This window comes from Pseudonaja textilis, chromosome 5, assembly GCF_049901715.1.
Source record: "Pseudonaja textilis isolate UNSWEBS1 chromosome 5, rPseTex1.2, whole genome shotgun sequence".
NCBI classification, from domain to species: domain Eukaryota; kingdom Metazoa; phylum Chordata; class Lepidosauria; order Squamata; family Elapidae; genus Pseudonaja; species Pseudonaja textilis.
This window is the reverse complement of record NC_141994.1, coordinates 61876050-61898325: the sequence shown is the minus strand read 5'-3', so window position 1 is coordinate 61898325 and position 22276 is coordinate 61876050. Positions and strand designations below refer to the sequence as shown.

Below are 22276 nucleotides of genomic sequence, written 5' to 3'. Positions count from 1 at the left end.
GAATAACATTTTGTTGGTGGGGGAGAAGCTTTCCGCCTTCTCATATTCAACCTTCCTCTCCTTTTTAGATTTTTATCCCATTTTTTTTTCTTATACAACTCATGGTGATGAGTGTATTTCACAGTCGTTCTTCCTCCTTCTTTCCCCACAACAACCCTGTGAGGTAAGCTGGTCTGGGATGGAGAGTGATTGACCCAAGGTCACCTAGTTGGCGATTCAGAAAACCAGTTCATTTGTTTTTCCACTTTCAGCAAAAAGGTCATAAAAGGTGTCCATGATCCATTAAATCTAATCCACTCAAATTATATGCTGATTATAAACATGCTAGATTCTTTGCTCTTTTTTTGCACAAATTAAAACCTTCTGAATTCAAAGCCACTGTTCCATCTATAAAAAGTATAGTTAGTCCTCGACTTATAGTCATAATTGAGTCTGACAATTATGGTCATAGTCGTAAAACAGGTCACATGCGGCCTGATCCAATTATATGACCTTTTTTTGCAGCAACCATTAAGCAAACCCATTGCTTGCTAATGGGCTGGGTTTTTTTTTTTTTACCAGAAATCAGAAATAAATGCTAGTTTACAGGAAAAAAAAATGTAAATTGCAGTTACATGACTGTGAGCCATTTCAAATGGCCGTAAATGTGAGAAATGATCATGGGGAAGGGGCGACATGCAACTTCAAAATTGGGGTTGTAAATAGGTTTTTGGGGCTCCACTGTAACTTTGGTTATTAAGCAACCAGTTGTAAGTGCAGGACTATCTGTATTTATTTATTTAATTTTTATTCACTTACTTGTTTACTTATTTATTTGTACCTGGCCATTATTATTTTTACAAATTACTAAAGATGGCAAACCTACCCAATGCATCTTCCTCCTCTGGTTTCCCAACAACAACAATTGTATGAGGTGTGTTGGACTGAGAGAAAGCAATTGACTCAACTTCATCCAGCAGGCTTTTGTGGCTAAAGTGGGATTTGAACTCAGAATTTCCTGCTTTTTAGCTTGGTGCCTTAACCACTAGGCCAAACTTCTCTCACTCTTTCTACCTTAAACATAGATTCAATAGGCAGTTCATGGGTTTATTCAAAGTACACAGGCTAGAAATTTTACCTGTGAACCAGAAACCTCCAATTCAAACTTTTGGGATCAATGTTTCTAAAAGAACAAGTTGGTTACTGTCACACAGCATCTTTGTCTCACAGCACTTCAGCTCTTGTTTCTCCTCATCTAATCTCTTACAACTTCTGGATACCCATCCAGGAAAGGCTTCTATCCCTTTCCTTGTCTGTTGATATATACTAATTATGTATCATCAGCATATCAATGACGCCTCAAACTGACAGATGATTCCTCAATTTCTTACAGATTTTGAATAACGTGGGCCAAGCCCACTGCAGCCCTCCATCTTGGAACAATATGGGCTCAAATGCTCCCTGCCACCATGGACCCTGTATTCAGGCAAGATGATATATCTGACTCTCAACCTTTGCAAATAGTCTAGAATGATGCTATGTTGGTCATGGGCTTAATAGGATAAGGAGGAGTATGTTTATCCCACCCAAGTTCTAACAGACTTAAACGAACAGGGCTCAATGGCTGTTTCTATGCCATTTTCAGACCTGAATTCTAACTAAAAGGAATCTAATGAATCAACTACATTTAGGATTTTCTGTAAATCAGCATCTTCTCAAAAGTCTTCCCTAGAAAAGGGAAGCTTGGAGATGATGTGGCAAATGTACATCATGGCTGGATACCCATATGGCTACTTAAAAAGAGGAAGCATTGCCAGCCTCCTTCAAAAAGCACTTTTTGCTGCCCCAGAAGCCCACTTCATACTACAGAACATCCTATCCACTTCATTGGATCCAGAAGTATTGTGCTTGAACCTAATCATTGTGACTTAGTAGCATATATGAACCAATATTATGGCTGATTTGGGACACACAAGGTTAACAGATTTAAAATAAGGATGGTCATGTTTTTGTGTTTTTGTGCAGTTTCCTTGGCAAGAGTTCAGAAGTGGCTTGTCATTTCCTTTGTAGGCTACAACAGAGTCGTCTAGCTCAAGGTGACTCAGCCGGTCTCATGCCCAAGGTGGGGCCAGAAACCAGGGTCTCCCATTTTCTAGCCTAATGCCTTAACCACTAGACCAAACAGGCTCAGACAATCATTAGGTGTTGATATAAAGAAAATCATGATCCTTTCCTCCCAAATTTCTGTTTATACTTCATTTTTTCCCCTTTCAAATACCCCATTGAGATACATCTGTAGGTCACCTTCTAACACCACCTGTGGCTAAATAAGGGTGTCTGGAGCTTAGTAGCATATGTCAGTGTGGAAAGGGTTGCATTTATTAGCAGATACTTTCACATACTTTCAGGATCTTATACAGCAAATAAATGTTCAAAGAAGTAGAAACACAACACTGAGAAGAGCCATGCTTATTGCAATATGTTTACAACAATTCATGTTTATAATTGGTTGCCTGCTTTGCAAGAAAGAGGGATCCTGAACAATGAAAAAGCAAAGGTTTTTTTTTGTAAGCTACAAGGTAGAAAATGTTAGTAATCTGATTTGTTGGCCAGTTTGGGGAAGTCAGATAAATCAATATAGCTAGAGTTAGGCAAAATGGCCCTTTCAAGAAAGCAGAAAAGTCAGGGAAGTCCACTGTGAAGGAGATGAAAGATTGTTGGTTGATACAGGACAGATGGTTGGGATTTCTCCTTCAACAGGAGTGTTTTTCAGCCTTGGCAAGTTGAAGACATGTGGATTTCAACTCCCAGAATTGTGGAAGTTGGAGTCCACCCATCTTAAAAGCATTGAGACTGATAAACACTGCTCTACAATGCAATTCCTTTGTAAGGCTACCTTTGGGCTGTACTGTGAGCTGGTGAAGAGCCTTCTATTCTTCAGTTTAATGGAATTGCAGGAGGGCTTTGTCTGGAGCAGGAAGGGTCAATTTGGGCCTGATGGGATTAGGCAAGGAGATGAATTGGATTTGACCCTGGTCATAGCTAAATGAGATGAGGGGAAAGGATGCATTTGTTGGCTACATTTATTTTTTCACCTACACAGCCCAGAGACATTCAATGTGCAAATGTGGTTTCAACCTCAAGAATACAGTTGCTAAATTGTTGAATTCTCTGAACTTGGGCACAAAATACCAAGAATTTACACAGAGTCTCTCTTAAGCTGCAGAAGCATTTTTTCAAATATTTGAGGGGCTGCCACAAAAGAGAAAGGATCAACTTCCAAAGCGCCAAAAGGCAGGACAAGAAACAATGGATGGGAACTAATCAATGAGAGAAGCAACCTGCAATTAAGGAGAAACTTCCTAACAGTGAGACCAGTTAACCAATGGAATGGCTTTCCTTCAGAAGTTGTATGTGGTTCATCACTGGAGGTTTTAAGAAGAGACCGGACAGCCACTTGTCTGGAATGGTATACGGTCTCCTGCTTGAGTAGGGGGTTGGACTAGAAGATCTCCAAGGTCCCTTCCAGCACTATTCTGACTTAAGCTTTGTAATTTATAATTGCTTAAGCATCACACACATACTGTATTCATTGCCCTGCTACATATGTTGAGGGTTGTACTGAGATTGGGGAAGAGCCTCTTGAGGTGATAGTGGCCTGCACAGATTGAGGGTCTTCTAATGCAGACCAGAAACAGCCTGGCCTTTTAGTCTTGGTCAGCAGTGTCCTGTCACACCTTAGCAACTGCACCTCTGCTTTTTCTTTATCTGCTGCTGATAGGTGTGGACGCTGATGCACTGCTTCTTTTTACTGCAATAACCCTTTGCGTGCCAATTCTTCTCCCTGGGAGTGGTATCCAGACCTGATTTGGTGGTTTCTTTGTTTGGCACCTTTCTCTGCACCTCCATTTTTCCCCTCCGGTCCTAATTCCCCATGCTTTATTTTGTGCACCACCTGGATTTTTGCAAGGCATCCCTCGGGCCCGCAGGGTAAACGAAGTTAACCAGTTAGATGTTTGTAACGACCGTCTCGAAGGATTAGGAAGGGGGGGGCGGTATTTTTAGGAATCATCCCCTAAGATCCCCTGAATCCCAACCCCGACTCTCAGACCCACCCACCGGAGAGCGCAGCCACCGAAGGGAAAGGGGAGGAGCAGAGCTCTGTCGCTTTAAAAGGCGGCTTTGCTCAGCCCAGCCGACTCGGAGGAAGTGAAGTCAAGCCCCGCGGCTGCAAATCCACAGCTTGGGGAGGAGGAGGCTGAGGAGGCTGGTGCGGCGCCGCTTCGCACGACCAACCTACTCGCGTGTGCGGTAAGCGCTTCCGAAGCCTCCTTCTCTTTTCGCGCGCGTACCGGAGGCCCCTACCGCAGCCTTCTCCCCGCCAGCGAAGCCGGCTGCCTCTTGGGTAGGAACCGAGCGCGCGCGAGAATCCGCAGAGTGCGCGTGTGCAACCGCTCGAGGCGCCCTTCTCTTTGCCGGGGGGCGCGGGGGCTTTTCGGAGAGGGGGAACTTTGGGGCGAGCCAATCGAGGGACCCCACTTTCCTTCCTCCCGGTGGGGGCAGAGATGGGGCGCTGGAGAAAAAAGATCCCGCGGGTTACAAGTGGGGCGGGGACGCAAAGCCCTGGCCGAAGCAAAAGGCGGCACCTCCTCCTCCCTCCCCCCGCCTCCCCCGGGCCAGGAGGAACGGGGATGCTCCGGCGAGGATTCCCGCCCTTTAGCAGCCGAGGGGAGGCGTGGGGGGGGGGCTCCTAGGACCCCAGAGGTCAAGAAGTGGCCGAATGGCGCCCGTTCTTGCGACGGGTGCCGTTTTTTCGCCCTGGCCGGAGTTCCGGCACGACGCGCGCCCCTCGGAGCCCGGGAGAGTGAGGGAAGCGTCTGGCAGGGTTCGGGTTCCCGAGGGCTGAGACATGCGCACCAACGTGCCTACCGTCCCAATCCTATTGTTTCTTTTATATTTTTTTTAACTTTTCTTATATGTATCCATGTATTCATAACTATGTTTTTACTTATACCTATTATCTTGTAAGCAATTGACAAATTAAATAATATAAACAAACAAACTGGGTGCCTCCAAAGGAATGGCCTATTGACCTCCTGATTTCTGCCAAGACTCTCAGCGGTGCAGGATGTGTGAGATGTCACCAATAGAGGAGAATATTTGTAGTTTGGGGTTGAAATGGAGGGGGGGTGTCCTTGGTGCTTTCTGAGCTTGCTTGTTTTCTTGCAAACGTTTCTTTACCCTGAACTAGGTAACCTCTTCTAGGGCAGAGGTCCCCAAACTTGGCAACTTTTAAGACTTGTGGACTTCAACACCCAGAATTCCCAAAAGCATAGCTGGCTGGAGACTTCTGGGAGTTGAAGTCCACAAGTCTTAAAGTTAAGTTTGGGGACCCCTGTTCTAGGGTGTGATGTGCTTCGTAAACCATGGTTTGGGGTGAGGCGTGTTTCCAGCTAGTGATGGTTTGTCTTGCAAAGGATGGCTAGCCGGGACTTAACCACGATGGGTTTAATTCAGTTCTTTCATAGGGCTGTGGGGTTTTTTTGAAGTTAGTTTCTCTGGCCTTGCAAGTGTATCATCTAAGAAGAATTGCCATGCCCTCTTACAGTTTTAGGGCAAGCAGTGTGAGACTCATGAAGTCCACTGTCCTTCTACTGATCTTGGGGAATCCCATGTTGACAAAGGTGTATTATTTCATAAAGCCTGACTGGATGATGAATAGCCTAGATAAGTTTATTTTTAATATAATTGACTGGATTGTGCAATGCTTTGGGTTTGATTTGCAGAAGAGACTTTGTTTGGAATGTACAAAAGCACAACCAGCACATTTCCCATAACTCATTAAAGTAGCTGTGTTTGTACTTGCTGTGAGGAGAGGTCCTCACTGCACAGCCTTAATAAATAGGAACATATCTTTCATTTTTGTAATCAAAGCGTAGATGAAAATGGATTTACACATGTAATGATAATTGGACAAGACTAGATGAGCTAAAAATTGTGCAGACCATAATTGTGTTTCCAAAATAAGGTTCTGTACATTCCTGTACAGAAATTATGTCACAAATTATTGTGAAAAAGTAGTACTCAGTCTATTTTCTAATTCAACCTTGCTTGACTCCAAATCTTGCTTTGTCTACCTATTCTTGATATCTGCTTCTCCCATTGAGAATCAAGCTAGATTTGATGGGAGGAACAGGGAATTTGATTTGTATACCACCCCTCTCCTGGCATCTTAACTAGCTAAGGTAAAAAATATTGATTATATTGGAATGACTGAGTTCCAGTCCTCCATTAGGCATGAAAGTAAATTGAGTGACTTTGGGCCAGTCCCTCTTTCTCAGTCCAACCCACCTCACAGAAGCAGGAGTATTAGTTGTGTTTGTTGCCTTGAATTACATGTGAAAAAGATGGCGTAAAAACCAGTACAGGTATTCTTCATAAAACAATGGCACTGGGACCAGAATTTGTCATTAAACAACACAATAATAAAATGTAGTGTCATAACTTTATTTCTGAATAAACCTTTAATATAATTGATACGACTAGCATGTATGTGTGAGGGGAACCTTAACTTTTACCTTATAATTGATAATTATTTTAATGTAATTTGTCCCTTAATTCTGTTTGGTTTTATAATTTTATTACTTTATTGACATTAACCCTATGCTATTTTGGCTTTTTCTATTTTTAATAGATAATCATCAAAACCCCAAAGAAATAATGATTTAAGACAGCAATTGTGGCTTAGCTACAGCTTTTATCTATCACAGTGATTTCCTGCGACTGTGGTAATTTAATATAGTAAAATTTGCTGAGCTAAGATTTCCCAGAAGATTTAAGTAACCAAAATAGTAAACTTGCTTAGAGTTTTGAAAATAATTTCTTGTAAGATAGCTGTACTAAGATCATTTAGCTCTCTTTGCCACTACCCACTTTCAATTTTATTTCCTGGAATAGTTTTCCTGATACTTAGAAACTGAATCTTAGCGTAATTCTAACAGCTTACTTCCTTGATAAATCTGGTCTTTGCTACCTGAGTCATGCCAGAGAATTTCTGATTATAATCACAAATATGGTGACAGATTTTGCACTGTTGTTTCACTTATGTGGACTAGCTTAATATCTGTCCTATATGAATTGCAAAATTTAGAATTGCTTAGAAAATAACACCCACGAAAAACCAGCAAAGTTAGATGACAACAGATTATGGTGGTAATTTAAGTACTGAGTATTAACGTTTTATTAATACATTTTGCTTGACTTACTGCTTTATTTTTTAAAAATCATTTAAGTCAACTAACAGTTAATAATTGAAGCATCAGTAATGATAGCACTATAAAACCAAAAGAAATTAACAAGTTCTCATAATTCAAAGCAGGAAAAGACCAAGAGAGGTAACAATCTATTTATATTTATATATTTATACACACACACACTCAGTCTATATGAATTTTGTATGTATACTGTGTATATACGTATGATGACAATAAATTCAAATCAAATATATTTCTAAGTCTCATGTATATGACTTTTAATTGGGTGATACAGTGTATTATGGGACAGCAATTTTTGAACTAAGGTACCACCAATGGGCTAAATTACAGAATGCGCCAAAATTTGGGATCCACGGCTCCTGTGAAATTTGGCAAATTTAGCAAATTTGTGGTCGCTTCAGTACTGCCACACCACCACCTGGAGGTTCAGTAGACCAGACCTGGAGCAGCCCTCTGGAGGCCAGATAGACTGGCCTTTCCTTTGGCCCCTGGAGATCAGATAGACTGGTCTGTCCCTGACCTTCCACAGCCCAGATAAACTATTCCCACCATCTATTGCTAAAAAGCAGTTATGCTCAAGCTGGCAAGGAAGTCAGAAGTCACTTCTGCATCATGTAGATATTCACAAAGTAAGTTTCTTATTTACTTCTTAATTCTTGTTCATGAAGTACAGTAGAATGATAGACGATGGGCACAAGAGATCATTCAGGATTTTTTGACTGTGCATCTCTTTGCTTGAATTTGCCCGTGACCTGTTTTGCTATAGAACTGTTTTGCTATAGTAGCGATGTACTTCATTGCATTTAACTTCTTTTAGATTTTTCAGCATTCTTCATGTACCATACATTATTTTTACAACCTTGTGAAGTTACTTCTATGAAGTTTTTAAAAAAGTGACCGAGACTATGAAAACAGTTGATGTCCGGAAATTGATAATTGAGGGAGATTCAAATTGAGAGTTCCCAGTTCATGCTGTAACTTCTGCTTGAGAGACACCTTGTTCTAGCTTTTACAATATTATTGGTTTTCTTTTCTATGAAATACTTATTTCTTATAAGCTCCTGGGATTTCTTTCTTGAGGATTGATTACAAATTCAAATGACCTTATTGCATTTTTATTCTTGTCTTTTTCCGAGGATTTTAAGAAGATAGTGGATAGTGATCCTTTTTTCTCTGTCTGCTTTATCTAGATTGGCAAGCCACCCCAATAAATCTCATAACAAGGGTATGAACTCAGGTCTCTCACTTCTCCTAGTTTCGTTTCTCTAACCACTTTATTACGTTGTTCGTGAAATTGTGTAACTGAACAAGAAACGTATGGTTTTTAAATAATGTGTCATTCTGTTGTGACTTGTGTATAATTTCTAGAAAAAGGGAATGAATGAATCACAATCTTACTGTAATACAGTAATAACACCATGTAGGTACTGTAGTAGAGTAAATAAACGCTCTGATATGTACTGAAGTTTACTAAAGCTTGGGGGGGAAAAAAGTCATCATCTCAAAGACTTGACTCATTTTATGTAGGTTTGGTTGGTCCTAAGTATCCATATTCTTGATTGAGTTTCCTATGATTTTTTCATTGTTTCTCAAATAATGTTTCTGTTCCAGTGTGAAAGTACTTAGAACTGCCAATCTGTTTTCCTCAATCCCACTTAGGTTATTGAGGAGGAGATAGTAATAGCACCTAGACTTACTGTATATAATATTTTACAGCCCCTTTAAGAGGTTTCTATGCATCTTCATCCAAATGACTAGACTCCAACCATCACCCTAATTTATATGAGAGCCAGGGTAATGTTGTTAAGGTACTGGTTTAGTAGTAAGGGGGATCAGATTCTAGTTCTCCTTTGACTTACAAATCAGTTGGGTGACCCTGGACTTAATCTTAGCGCTAATCAACATTTGGCTCTGTGACTTGCCCACTGATTAAAAAAGACGCTTTGCATCATGCATCGATAGCTGTAGAACTAGTTAAGGGCAGTAGAAAAACACATGGATTCTGCAACCAAGCAGGACAAATGCAAAAATAATAAAATAAAATATAAAATGAAATGACATAATGAAATAAACACAAAGCAACTCTAATTCTCATACGTTGGCTTCATTGTACACATTACTCCTTTAGTTTAAACTTGTGCCTTCATGTTGATTAATCCTACTTCAAAAAGAAAATACAAATTTGGGTAATTCTAGCACTTTTTTCCTAATAAGTATATCCTTACTAATACATAACAAATGTATTTCAATGTGCTAATTTGTGATTGCTTTATTTAAAAAGAAAGTTCTAATTTAGAGAGATAACTGAGAACTTCCTATAAATTCTTACTTAGTATAGTTCTTTGGAAAGAAGGAATCAATGTAATGAATCAATGTAATGAATCAATGTAATGTAACATGGCTTGTTTCTGTTTGGCTTAGCTTAATATGGGTTTGTAAATTATGGTTTCTTTGAAAGAGGCTGCATATTATGCTAAACCATATTGTGGATTTGTCTGGCATAATAACTAGCTTTGGTGAGTACAGTTTTGCTTTTTATAACTATTCTATGCATCATCCATTTCCTGTATCTGTATTGGTTTAGTTTCCTTTGTTAGCAATTTGTCTGTTTTGTAATAAACTGAACATGAGATATATAGCAGCAATTGGGATCAAAATGAAGCTTTGAAATATAACTCTGTTTAGAAAACTACATGCTAAATGCTGAGAGTTCAAAATTTTTAGGTTCCAAGTTCTCCATAAGAAAAGATATGTGTTAAACAATTATTTGTGTTTTCGTTTCTTCACCTAAAAATTGTATATTTTTAGCTTTTATTTGAATTTCAGATAGTTTAGACTATTGACTGCATATAATGGTGTCCTCCAGTAATTTCACTTAGAGAATTTGCAAGTCTGTAAATGAAATACCTTGGGAATATATCAGTTTTTTTCAATTAGCTTCTTTCCATTTTTTATGTAAAGCATTTGTGCCTATCTCATGCATGCTTGGAAACTCGCTGGCAAACACAGACATATCCTCTAACAGAGTGTCAATCTCAAGGCCCGGGGGCTGAATCTGGCCTGGGGGGCTGCCCTGGAAACAGTGAAGGACCGGCTGCAGTGCCTCTGCCAGTGAAAACAGAGCTGGGAAAGCCGTGCTCGGTGGCCCTTTTTGCTGACAGAGGGCTAGCAAAACAAACTACTAGCAAAAGTGGATCCCCCCAGGCCCGCCTGGGCCACCAGCAGTGCCCCTGCCATGAGTGATGTCGAGCTGGCCACACCCATCATGGACACACACACACACACACACACACATATACAGAGGTAAAACACAGCCCTTCAATTAAATTAAGTTTGACACCCCTGTCCTATAATAATCCCTGGACTGGATTTGTAGTTGTTATTTCTGTTATATTTATTAAGGTTTATCTGAGATTTGGTTGGCATTCTCCTACAGATATTATACAATGCTTATACTCAAAATTAGTCTTTGTGAAAACAAGTAATTTGAAGTTCTGAAATGGTGACTGTTCATTTTCTATATGCAGAGCAATCTACTGAACAAAGTAGTTGTAAACTCATGAATTGTCAGAGGACGTGATTCTCAGTATCCTCAGAGTTAGGTGCATTTAATTGACTGTTCAATTACCTTACATTCCTTCCTGATTTAATTACCTCCGATTTCTTACCCTTGGGGATGAGCCTGTTAGAGTTACTGAACAATTCGGTTCTGACAGAAGTAACTTCATTGAATAATATGAAGCTATTGATGGCTGTTAGTCTGAGGACCATTTTTTCCATTTTTGTTCCTTCAAAGAAGAGTAGAGTAGAATCTTTATTGTCACTTTAAATGTACACTAATTAGCATACATTAAAATGAAATTTCACTTTCTTGTAAAATTTTATCTGAATTCCTGATCTGTATTATAAAATCCAAATTGTTCCTTGTCTTTTTTGTACTTTGCTTGAATTTGAATGTACGGCCATAGTAATTAATGGAGAAACTACCCAATTTCAATTCCCTGTGTTTTTAATTGTATCTGTATTTTCAAGTCGCCTTCATCTGTTATTAATTCTTTATATTTTATTGTTTTGTTCAAATCCATAACATTGGGATATACTAGTGACTCCACTGGAGATAGCCAGAGAGGTGTTTTCACATAATGGTTTCTTTTAATTCTTTCCCATATATATAACAAAGCGTCCCTTATCCAGTGTCTTTGAAAGTAGCTATGGGTTTTATTTTTTCCATCCCAGAGAAACACGTGCCAGCCAATCTGTAAATTGAAGCCTTCTATTGTCAATATTCTTTTGTCCTCCAGGTTAATCCAATCTTTGATCCAGGTACTCGCTGCAGCTTGATAGTATAACTCAAAGTCTGGGAGCTCCAGTCCTCTCTTACTTCTGCTATCTTGCATTAATTTGTATTTTACTCTAGCTTTTTTCTTTTGTCAAATAAATTTACTAATTCTTTTATTCAGGTCTTTGAAGAATTTTTTCCCCTAGTTTGACTGGCACGATTTGAAAGAGATGTAACAATTTTGGTAGTACATTTGTTTTAATGGTAGCTATCCTTCCCATCCAGGAGAGTTGTAAATTTACCCATCTATCTAGGTCTTTTTGTATCTGGTCTATCAACTTGTCATAGTTATCAGCCTTTATTGTAGAGCGTTTCGCTGTAAGCCAAATTCCTAAATATTTTACTTTTTTTGTTGTCTGAATCCCTAGTTCTTTTGTCAGTTCCTCATTTTGCTTTTTAGTACAATTTTTAGTTATTATCTTAGTCTTTTCTCTATTGATTTTGAGTCCTGCTACTTTACCGAATGCCTCTATCTCTTGTATTAATTTTTTGCTTGATTCTTTTGGGTCCTCCATTATGAAGACGCTTGCAATTTGTATGTTTCCTGTTTTATAATCAACCATTGGATATTTTGATTTTTCCTTATCTGGGTTAACACCACTTCTGCTGATAAGATATATAATAATGGGGCAAGCGGACATCCTTGTCTCACTCCTTTGCTTATTTTTATATTGTTTGTGGTTTCTCCATTAATTACTACTTTTGCATTTTGTATAGAATATAAAATATTTCCTTTTGTTTTGTTTTGAAACTTTCAATAAACAAATTAAAAAAATAAAAATGAAATGAAATTTCATTGCATTCAGCTCTCAAAAGATAACCATTATTTATATATTCACATAGACACACATATATGACACAAACATCACAGTCTAGTTTGGATGTTTACATATACAAAGAATCCTGCAAGTTTACAAGACAGATGGCATAAGAAACAAAGCTATTCCAGAATCTAGTAGTCCTGCTATAGATACTTCGAAACCTCCTCCCAGGAGGGAGCAACAGAAACAGACCATGAAATGGGTCTGTGAGGCCTCTATCAATACTTCAAGCTCTAAGCACATAGCACTTATAAGTAGTATTCTGAATAACGGAAAATGAGCTTCCTGTAATTCCTAGGCTGACCTTACCACTCTCTGTATGGATCTTTTATCTGAGGCTCTGGTGTCCCCAACCAAGCAGTGATGCAGTTTGTTAAAACACTCTCAATCATGCCTCCGTATAAGTGGCCAGGACAGAAGGAAAAAAAATCTGCTCTCTCCTCATCTGACACAGGAAATGCAAATCAGTTTTGACTCCTGGGCAAGAAAAAGCCTGCAGTTTTCTTGGCAATGTTTTCAGGAGTGATTTGCTGTCCCTTTCTTCTTCCTAGGGCTGAGCTAGTGTACCTGGCCCAAAATCACCCAGCTGGCTTCATGTCTAAGGCAGGACCAGAACTCAAGGTCTCCTGGTATCTGGCCTAGAAATTTCTTTTATTTATTTTACTTCTTTAGGATTTTTAAATGTTTTTATAATTAATATCGATAAAAGGTAGAAGGTAAAGGGGTCCCTGAGGATTTTACTTCACTTGTCATTACCAACTATAGGGGCAGTGCTCATCTCTGTCTGAAGGCCATTGAGCCAGCACTGTCCAAACTTCCACAGTCATGTGACCAGCATGATGTCATGGAGCACTTACCTTCTCACCGAAGTGATACCTATTTATCTATTTGCATTTGTATGCTTTTGAACTGCTGGTTTGGCGGGCGCTGGGGTGAAGACAGGAGCTCACCCCATCACATGGTGCTTGGGCCTTGAACCTGAGCTGTTGGCTTTCCAGCCAACAAACCCAGCATCTTAATTGACGAGACACCATGGGTGTTTATTAATTCTGATTATTGATGATTAATATGTTTATTAATATTGATAAGTGATCTTATGTATTTTATTCACTTTTAACCTTGTATGCCAAGAAAGTTGAGTCGCTTTGGTGAGTTGGGCAGCAATAAAATGTGATGAAAAATTTAACGGACAGATAGACAGACAGACATCGGTAGATATCAGCGGATGGATGGAGGCAGGCAGGCAGGCAGACTTTTTGACCAAGTTGTCATTGCTGTCCTCCATAAGATTTTGTTCTTGCAGGGATATGAGTGGTAGAAGAACAGATCAACTTTCAGATTATCTTCATGTTACCACCTGTACTTTAGATATTTAAATGGTGCTTGCAGGATACCTTTGGTGAAGAGCATAATATGGGAAGAAACAGAATTTAACAGAGTTGGAAGGATTTTGGAGGTCTTATCCACATCTCTGCTCAGACAGGAAACTTTATACTGTTTCAGACAAAATGTTGTCCATTCTCTTCTTAAAGACCTTCCAGTGTTGGAGGTTTGAGAGCAGGTCTGTCAGGCAAATGTTGAATTATCCATTTGTATACTTTGTACTGTTTCAGGGATTTTGGCACTGGGAAATGCTTATATTTGCTCAGCTGTTGTTTTGAGGGATTTTTTAAATGTGGCCCTTGAAACTTTAGTGAAACCATTTGATCAGTACTGTTTTTAGGGGACACACAGTGAAAAGTGAATGGGGGAGGAGGAAACAATCTTTACCATTATATTATTGATAGATATTAAAAAGCCTTTAATCTGCTCCCTTCTTTTAATTGTCTTCTGATCTAGAGTTAAAGAAACCCACCTCCACTCATAAAATAAAGTGTTTCCTTAAAGACAATAGAACTGAAACCTAATCAGCATTTAAAAGGCTTGGGAATTTAGCACCCCTCTGCCTGGACAGGAAGATCTTTCCTGATGAAAGAGATAACAGACAAAATATTTTCTAAGTTTCTCTTGACCATAGAAGTATCACACCTGGGTTTCCTATTTCTTTGTCACCATAAAACTCTTGTGATCTCATGTCTTACACAGAGGGCTCAAAATAATGTTAAAAAGCTTACTGGTTTGCCAGTCTGTTGTCAGCTGTCCCAGAAACAAGCCCTGTACTGTTTCTGATCCAAATAAAAAAGAGAACCATCTTCCCAAGCAGCTGCCTTTTGCATCTTCTTTCCTTGGTCTTGCTCAAAGAAAGAAACCCAGGGAAATTTTCACAGCAATAAAGTTCTAGCAGCCCATTCTGGATGGGGACAGTCCTTGCAATCACTCCTTTTTATGGGAGGGAGGAAAGACAACTCCTTGGAGAGATCTTTGCCCCTCTGGATCAAAGAAATTTAAGAGGTATATTGAAAGCCAGAAAAGCTTTTCCAGAGGAGCATTGTGCGGGTAGGATGGCACTGTTTAAAACCATCTTCTCGAAGATATTTATAGATGACTTTTTAAATGGAACACTTGGAAGAGAGCCTGGAAGGCAAGTTGGGTAAATACTGGAAGAGACCTTCACTGAATCTTCCCTCCTTACTCTCATTTGAGGGATTGAAAGAAAAGTTGGGTTCTTTTAAGCCACTTCCTGCTTTGTCCATTGGGATATTCTCAGGGTACAGGCAAAACAGTCAAGATGACAGCCACAATAGTGTAACTGAATCTCCCCTCACTTTTTAATGTACATCCCATATATGCTTTATGTGAATCCTCACCTTGCTAGTAAATACTATAGCATGCTCTTCTATAGAGCCAAATATAGGGCCTAAAGGTAGATTTGGAGAAGTTTGATTCACTACATTGCCTAACAGGTTTTATCCCCTTCTAAAATTTGTGGAAACGTATCCCCTTGTCAGCATTTTCACAACAATACTTTTTATTTGTAATTTCTCTTTTCCAGATAGATGATACACGGCTTCTGCAAATCAAAGATTATCAAGTTGCCTTGTTTCAACAGCAACAATGAATCAGGTTGGATCCAAAATTAATAACAAATATCACATGGGTTTGTCTATTGATTCAATGCTTGTTGCTTATTCAGAAAGAGTTTTCTTTTAAAAAGTTGCACAATTTGGCTTTTTTCTCAATGCCCAAAGTGTTAGTGGTACTACCAGGGGAAAGTCCCTTCCCAGTTTAGCGAAGACTAAATATATTCAGTAGCTATGAAAAAAAAAATTAAATACTAGTTGATGTAATAGTGGGGGAAAAGGAGCTAATAATGTTTAAATTCAAAATTATTACAGGTAGATTCCTGCTCCTCATCCTGTTATGTAGGGTCTGCCCATTCTCTTAATAAATAATAACTAATGAATGTTTTGTGTCTCTCCCAACAGGGTGACCATTATGATAGTATAGAAGTTGCCAGCATTGTTCTCTGCTCTTTCCTGGAAAACTCCTCCGATATTACTTTTGCTTCCACGCTTTGTAGTTTGAAAAAACAGTTGTTAGCACCAAAGCAGCCTAGTGTATATGATGATGGGGAGCTTCAGACCGATGGCAATAACTTTGGACGAGTAGAAGACAGAGCACTGGGTGAGCAAAGTTCTTTGTCTCCTACTTTTCAGTTTGAATAATGAAGGAACTGTTATTAACAGCTCAGACTCAACATGTGTCCTCTTTCAAATGATGAAATTCTGCCAAAATTAATTTAAACCTCCTGAAATGTCAAACTACACCCAAACATCGAACTCTTAAAGCAGGTAGCGGGTGGCATATTTTTAACCATATAGAGCAGTCAGTGCTTTGAAGGTAAGTGGACCAAACTCTGCCTGTGGATACTAGGTTGTCAATTGTTAAGAGCAGAAAGAAGCAAGTTTCTAGGAGAAGCCTTGTGTGCATCCATCCATGCTCACAGAATGTTTTTGCATTGATGTTAATTTATTGACTGTTGAGCTGGAACACTGGTTCAATGGTACGGTGGCCTTCTACACCTTAATACAGGTAGTCCTCAGCATGCAACCATTCATTTGGTAACCATTTGAAGTTACAATGGCACTGAAAAAAGTGATTTACAGTCAGTCCTCATACTTATAAACATTGCAGTGTTATGTGGTTAAAAACTTGAGACCTTGGCAACCAGCATGTATTTACAATGGTTGCAACATCCAAGGGTCATGCAATCACCATTTGGGACCACCTCAGCTAGCTTCTGAGAAGCAAAGTCAATGGGAGGGGGAAATCTGATTCACTGAATGACTGCATGATTTATTTAAAACAACTATAGTGATTTGCATAACAATTGTGCCAAAAAGAGTCATAAAATCAGGCACAACTCAGTAACCAAGAGAAATTCTGGTCCCAATTATGATCGTAAGTTGAGGACTACCTGTATGTTACTGCAGATGTCTGGAATTCCCACCTAATTTCTTCCTTCCAAAATATGTGATGAACTAAATGCTCTTGTGGGTGGGAATTAAGAGTCCACCACAACTAGAGGACACTATTTTTTGCAAGGGATGGCACTATAATTCCTTTGTCTCCTTCCAAAATGAATTGAAAGGCCATCTAATTAATTTAAACATTCTCATTAGGTTGTTCATCACTGCAATTTAATTCACTTGCTAATTTTGGAGGGTCTTTAGCTAATGCAAAGCACTTCCAGCCGAACGCCTGGTTTAAAGCTGGGATGGGCTTTAAAACATCTCCGTGTATTCTGACATAGAAATCATATACAGAATCCAATCTTGTCCTAAATCCAGTGTTCTAACATTAGCTAAGATTTATAGCCGTGATGGTGAACCTATGGCATGCGTGCCAGATGTGGCACACACTGCCATTTCTGCAGGAACGCGAGCCGTCACCCCAGCTCAGTTCCACTGTGCATGTGTCAAAGCGGGGCGCATGCGGGAGACACATGCGCAGGGGGCAGGGGAAGCCCGGGGGGGTCACGCATGCATTGCATCATGGGTGCAGGCACGCATGCATGCTTTCAGATGCGCAACGACAAAAAGGTAATCTATACGTTGCACGTTTTTGCATGCTTGAAAGCCAATTTGTTCTTTGTCTTTTTCATTCATGGATTTAAATTCAGTGGCCGATGAGGAAACCTTCCGGAAAATAGGAGCGAGATTGGCTGTAATCGGTGATCAACTGGCTGCTGAAATTGAGCACCCATTTGTGAACAACCTGGCACAACAATTCATGGTGGAAAATGTGTCCAATCAGGTGAGAAAGAAGAGAAACTTAGAGGTTAATAAGATAGCACTGGGGGACTTTAATGAGAAAACAAATCCTGTATTTGTGAGGGTTTTGAGGTTGTTCTTTTTTTGTCAATCATGACTTCTTTTTCCAATTTCCACATGCATTACTAGTAAATGGCATTAGGTGATTGGAACTCGCTCAGTGTTCTGATCAACTTAATTGAAGAATGGATTTGGAGGACAGTTGTATTGCTGAATATAGCTAAGGATTGAAGTTGAATTTGGATGATCTTTGAAGTATCTCTTTAGCTGATAAAAAAGGATATAAGACACAAAAGTCCATTGAGGACATGAGGATTCATCCCTCCATTCATACATGCTGGAATGGTATGATTAACTGTAATTAATAACTGAATGTTGTTACACTTTGTACATAATTGAAACTATAAGGCTTCTCTTATAGTTAACAGTGACCATTAATTTACATTTTACTTGTAATGTTTTTAGTTGTAGTCCTTATCACAGTCAGGAGAAAAATCTAGCATCTGGCTGGATTAGAGTTCAAGGGGCCAGAAGAACAGCATTTTAGAGAGAGATGTTTTTTGTTCTGCTTTTGTAGGTGATCATCCAGCATCTGTCTGAAGCAGTGAGAAATGTCGTGGCAAGGATGCCTCCAGAAATGGAACAGGAGAAAGCCATGTTAGTGGCTGCAATGACTTTGGCCAAGAAAGTAGCCAACGTAGTCCCTGCGTTGTTGCAGCAGGTGTTCAACGTAACAGTGAATTATATCAACCAGAACCTCCACGATTATGTGAACAATTTGGGACCTGAGGTGATTATAGTTTGCATTCTAGTTATATTTATCTCCAAATCAGAAGAGATGGTTGGCTGCTTGGGAAATTCTGAGAGTATCAGGCCACATTAACAGCTGCCAAATTTGAGAAATGCTGGCTTAATACATTTATAAGAGTGATTCTTATGCCTCTTTCAAGGAGGGTTAATTTAAAGTCTTATAATCTAATGCTGAAAAAGTGGTGTGGGAAATTTCCCAATCAGCCCCTTAGGTTTAGCTCTTGCTCAGCCCTCCTACCCAGAAAGCCAAAAAGAAGGAAAATAGTTTCTTAGCTTCAAAGTGTTGAGAAAGCCTGGAAGCAGTGGCAGCCTGGCAGTTTTGGCTTGATCCACTTCTACATGTAGTTCTTGACAAGTGATCACAATTGAGCCCCAAATTTCCATTGCCAAGCAAGACAATGATTAAGTGAAGTTAGGGTTAGGGTTAAATTAGAAACAGTTAAATGAACCTGGCTTCCTCATTGACTTTGCTTGTCAAAAGGTCACAAAAGGTGATCACATAACCCCAGGACACTGCAACCATCATAAATATATGCCACTTGCCATTTTGATCATGTGACCATGGGGATATGGCAGTGGTCATAAGCACTTTTTTCAGTGCTCTTATATCTTTGAATGATCGCTAAATACATGGTTGTAAGTCAAGGGACTACCTGTATCATGCTGACTTCATGAGAACTCTTTGAAGCCAAGAAGTGGTTCCAATCCCTGCTAAAAGCAGATCCAATACTATATTATATTTTTAAAAGGCTAATTCTGTAGGTGCAAGTGGTATCCTTAAATGACCTAAAGCATGTCCTGAATTTGTTTAACATTTTATGCAAAACCTCTTCAATACTCATCGATCAGAGTGAAGGACAAAGGTCATAGGTTAGACATGATTTATTCAGTTTAACTCAAAATGAAATTATACACGAACTATGTAAACTAGGCTTGCACTGTGCCCTAGGTTAAAATGCAGTTAGTTGTCTATGTTGTGTGATATCTAAGCACAATATATTGGATCTTACAGGGGACAAAATGTGCAATCTTGTGCTGATTTTCAGCTTGTCTTGATACATTCTTGGGTAGCTACAATTTAGAAAATATCTGAAGAACCATTTTCTTAATATAACAGTTGTAGTGGATGCACCTAATTATCTTTCTCTTTCTTTTTCCTAGAACTGAACACAAGGGATACCCATCTGCATGCAAAAACTAATTTGTTTTTTTTAAAGTTTTTAAAGATTAAGAAAAAATTTTCATTTTGGTATTTTAAGATGTTTTTGAACTTTTTATCAACAGTAATGTATTTCATTATTCTATATAGTTGGCCAAGATATGATTTGGCAGGCATTTTCTACTTGAAATCTTAGGCCATTTTTTATGTCCCTTGTAGGTGAAAAACAAAGTGGTTTATTATTCTCAGGATCATGGTGTTGATGGCATCTCTCTTTGAAAAGAGGAATAGAAGCCATGACCACCTTACAAATACCATTAGACTGTTCTGCCATTTGCTACCTAAGGGAAAATAGTTGATGGAATACACTTGATTTATAGTTGTGAATTTTTTTAAAGAAATGCATAATATTCTGCTTCATTTATCTGCCATTTAAAAATTGTCATAATATAAAGTCTTAAAAATTAAAATGTGTATTGTTTTTCATATTTAATAGTCAGCATTAATGCATGAGCCAGAAACAATTGGTGTTTTCACCCGAGACTGATTACTACTGGTTTTGTGGTCCTATTAGGAAAGGAAATTGCCTATTTTCAAACTACAGGTGAAAGTCGAAAAATTAGAATATTGTGCAGAAGTTCCTTTATTTCAGGAATGCAATGTAAAAGGTGAACCTAATATATGAGATAGACTCATTACAGGCAAAGCAAGATAGTTCAAGCGATGATTTGTCATAATTGTGATGATTATGGCTTACAGATCATGAAAACCCCAAATCCATAATCTCAGAAAATTAGAATATTAAATGCAATCAATAAAACAAGGATTGTACATAGAACAATATTGGACCTCTGAAAAGTATAAGCATGCATATGTACTCAGTACTTGGTTTGGGCCCCTTTTGCAGCAATTACTGCCTCAATTGCAGCAGTGCCTGTGGCACTGCTGAGGTGGTATGGAAGACCAGGATGCTTCAGTAGCAGCCTTCAGCTCTTCTGCATTGTTTGGTCTCATGTCCCTCATCTTTCTCTTGGCAATGCCCCATAGATTCTTTATGGGGTTCAGGTCAAGCGAGTTTGCTGGCCAATCAAGCACAGTAATCCCAGGGTCATTGAACCAGGTTTTGGTGCTTCTGGCAGTGTGGGCAGGTGCCAAGTCCTGCTGGAAAATGCAGTCAGCATCCCCATAAAGCTCGTCTGCGGAAGGAAGCATGAAGTGCTCCAAAATCTCCTGGTAGACAGCTGCATTGACCCTGGACTTAATGAAGCACAGTGGACCAACACCAGCAGATGGCATGGTTCCCCATATCAACACAGACTGTGGAAACTTCACACTGGACTTCAAGCATCTTGCAGTGTGTGCCTCTCCATTCTTCCTCCAGACTCTGGGTCCTTGGTTTCCAAATGAGATGCAAAAGTTGCTCTCATCAGAAAAGAAGACTTTGGACCACTGAGCAATAGACCAGTTATGTTTTTCTTTAGCCCAGGTAAGACGTTTCTGATGTTTGTTGTTCACTGAAGCCCATGTCCAGGATCCATCTGTGTGTGGTGGCTCTTGATGCACTGACTCCAGCCTCAGTCCACTCCTTGTGAAAGTCCCCAACACTTTTGAATGGCTTTTTCCTGACAATCCTCTCCAGGCTCCGGTCATCCCTGCTGCTTGTGCACTTTTTTCTTCCACACTTTTCCCTTTCACATAACTTTCTCTTAATATGCTTTGATACAGCACTTTGGGAACATCCATCTTTTGCAATTACCTTTTGAGGCTTTCCCTCCTTATGGAGGGTATCAGTGATGGTTTTCTGCACAACTGTCAGGTCAGCAGTCTTTCCCATGATTGCGATTCCTACTGAACCAGACAGAGAGACCATTTAAAGGCCCAGGAACCCTTTGCAGGTGTTATGGCTTAATTAGCTGATTAGAGTGGGACACTTTGAGCCTAGAATAATGAACCTTTTCACAATATTCTAATTTTCTGAGATTGTAGATTTGGGGTTTTCATGAGCTGTAAGCCATAATCATCTCAATTATGACATCACGGCTTGAACTATCTTGCTTTGCATGTAATATATCTCATATATTAGGTTCACCTTTTACGTTGCGTTCCTGAAATAAATGAACTTTTGCACATATTCTAATTTTTTGAGTTTCACCTGTACACCAATACAGTAATTGTCAATTATTTTGTAATTCTTTCTGCTTTGGATTTGGCCATTGTTGGAGTACAGATTTTAATGGGAGGGAAATAACCGATAGCCATTGTACAATTTTTAAAGATTTGATGAAGGTCTCTGTATTAAAATTAGGAATTAAGTTGGAAGTCAAATTGTTTACAAAAACATTACATTCTCTCAATTGACTTGAAAGGTTTATACGATTGTCTTTGACAATGTAATTTAGACGAATGGATGTTTGACAAGTAATCTGAAAAATTCTAATTTGTTCTGGCAAGAGCAATGGAATCTTGCTGTTTATTGGTTGAGATATTGGATCATTTGAATGAACATACTAACTATTTAAATAGATATGGCTCTTTTTTGTGTGGTGTGCTTTGATTTTTCAGCTGTGCAGGCTTTCTGAGCAGAGTATGGATTATATCTGAGGAAAAACCAACATGTGGAAGGCCTACTACATTTTACAGCCGTTCTTTCTTTACAACTAATAAAATTTTAAAATAGTATG

The 22276-nt window shown here is 39.2% G+C and overlaps 1 protein-coding gene across 3 annotated transcripts; it reads left to right on the top strand.

The window, feature by feature from the left end:
- The first annotated feature begins 4118 nt into the window (after window positions 1–4118).
- On the top strand, window positions 4119–22115 carry BID (BH3 interacting domain death agonist). 3 transcript variants are annotated; one of them, XM_026716380.2, is made up of 6 exons: window positions 4119–4290; window positions 15346–15416; window positions 15779–15977; window positions 17476–17609; window positions 18204–18416; window positions 19598–22115. In XM_026716380.2, exons 2-6 carry the CDS (start codon window positions 15408–15410, stop codon window positions 19601–19603), a joined length of 561 nt encoding a protein of 186 aa, XP_026572165.1. In that variant the 5' UTR covers window positions 4119–4290; window positions 15346–15407; the 3' UTR covers window positions 19604–22115. The 3 variants fall into 3 exon arrangements, with proteins under 3 accessions (XP_026572165.1, XP_087791210.1, XP_026572244.1); XM_087935084.1 differs by having other exon boundaries at window positions 4150–4290; window positions 15350–15416; XM_026716459.2 differs by having other exon boundaries at window positions 4182–4384.
- The last annotated feature ends 161 nt before the right edge of the window (window positions 22116–22276 follow it).

Coding starts and splice junctions, on each gene's coding strand:
- BID (XM_026716380.2), top strand. Junction 15,978..17,475: donor AGTAGAAGACAGAGCACTGG/GTGAGCAAAGTT, acceptor ATTTAAATTCAG/TGGCCGATGAGGAAACCTTC. Junction 17,610..18,203: donor TGGAAAATGTGTCCAATCAG/GTGAGAAAGAAG, acceptor CTGCTTTTGTAG/GTGATCATCCAGCATCTGTC.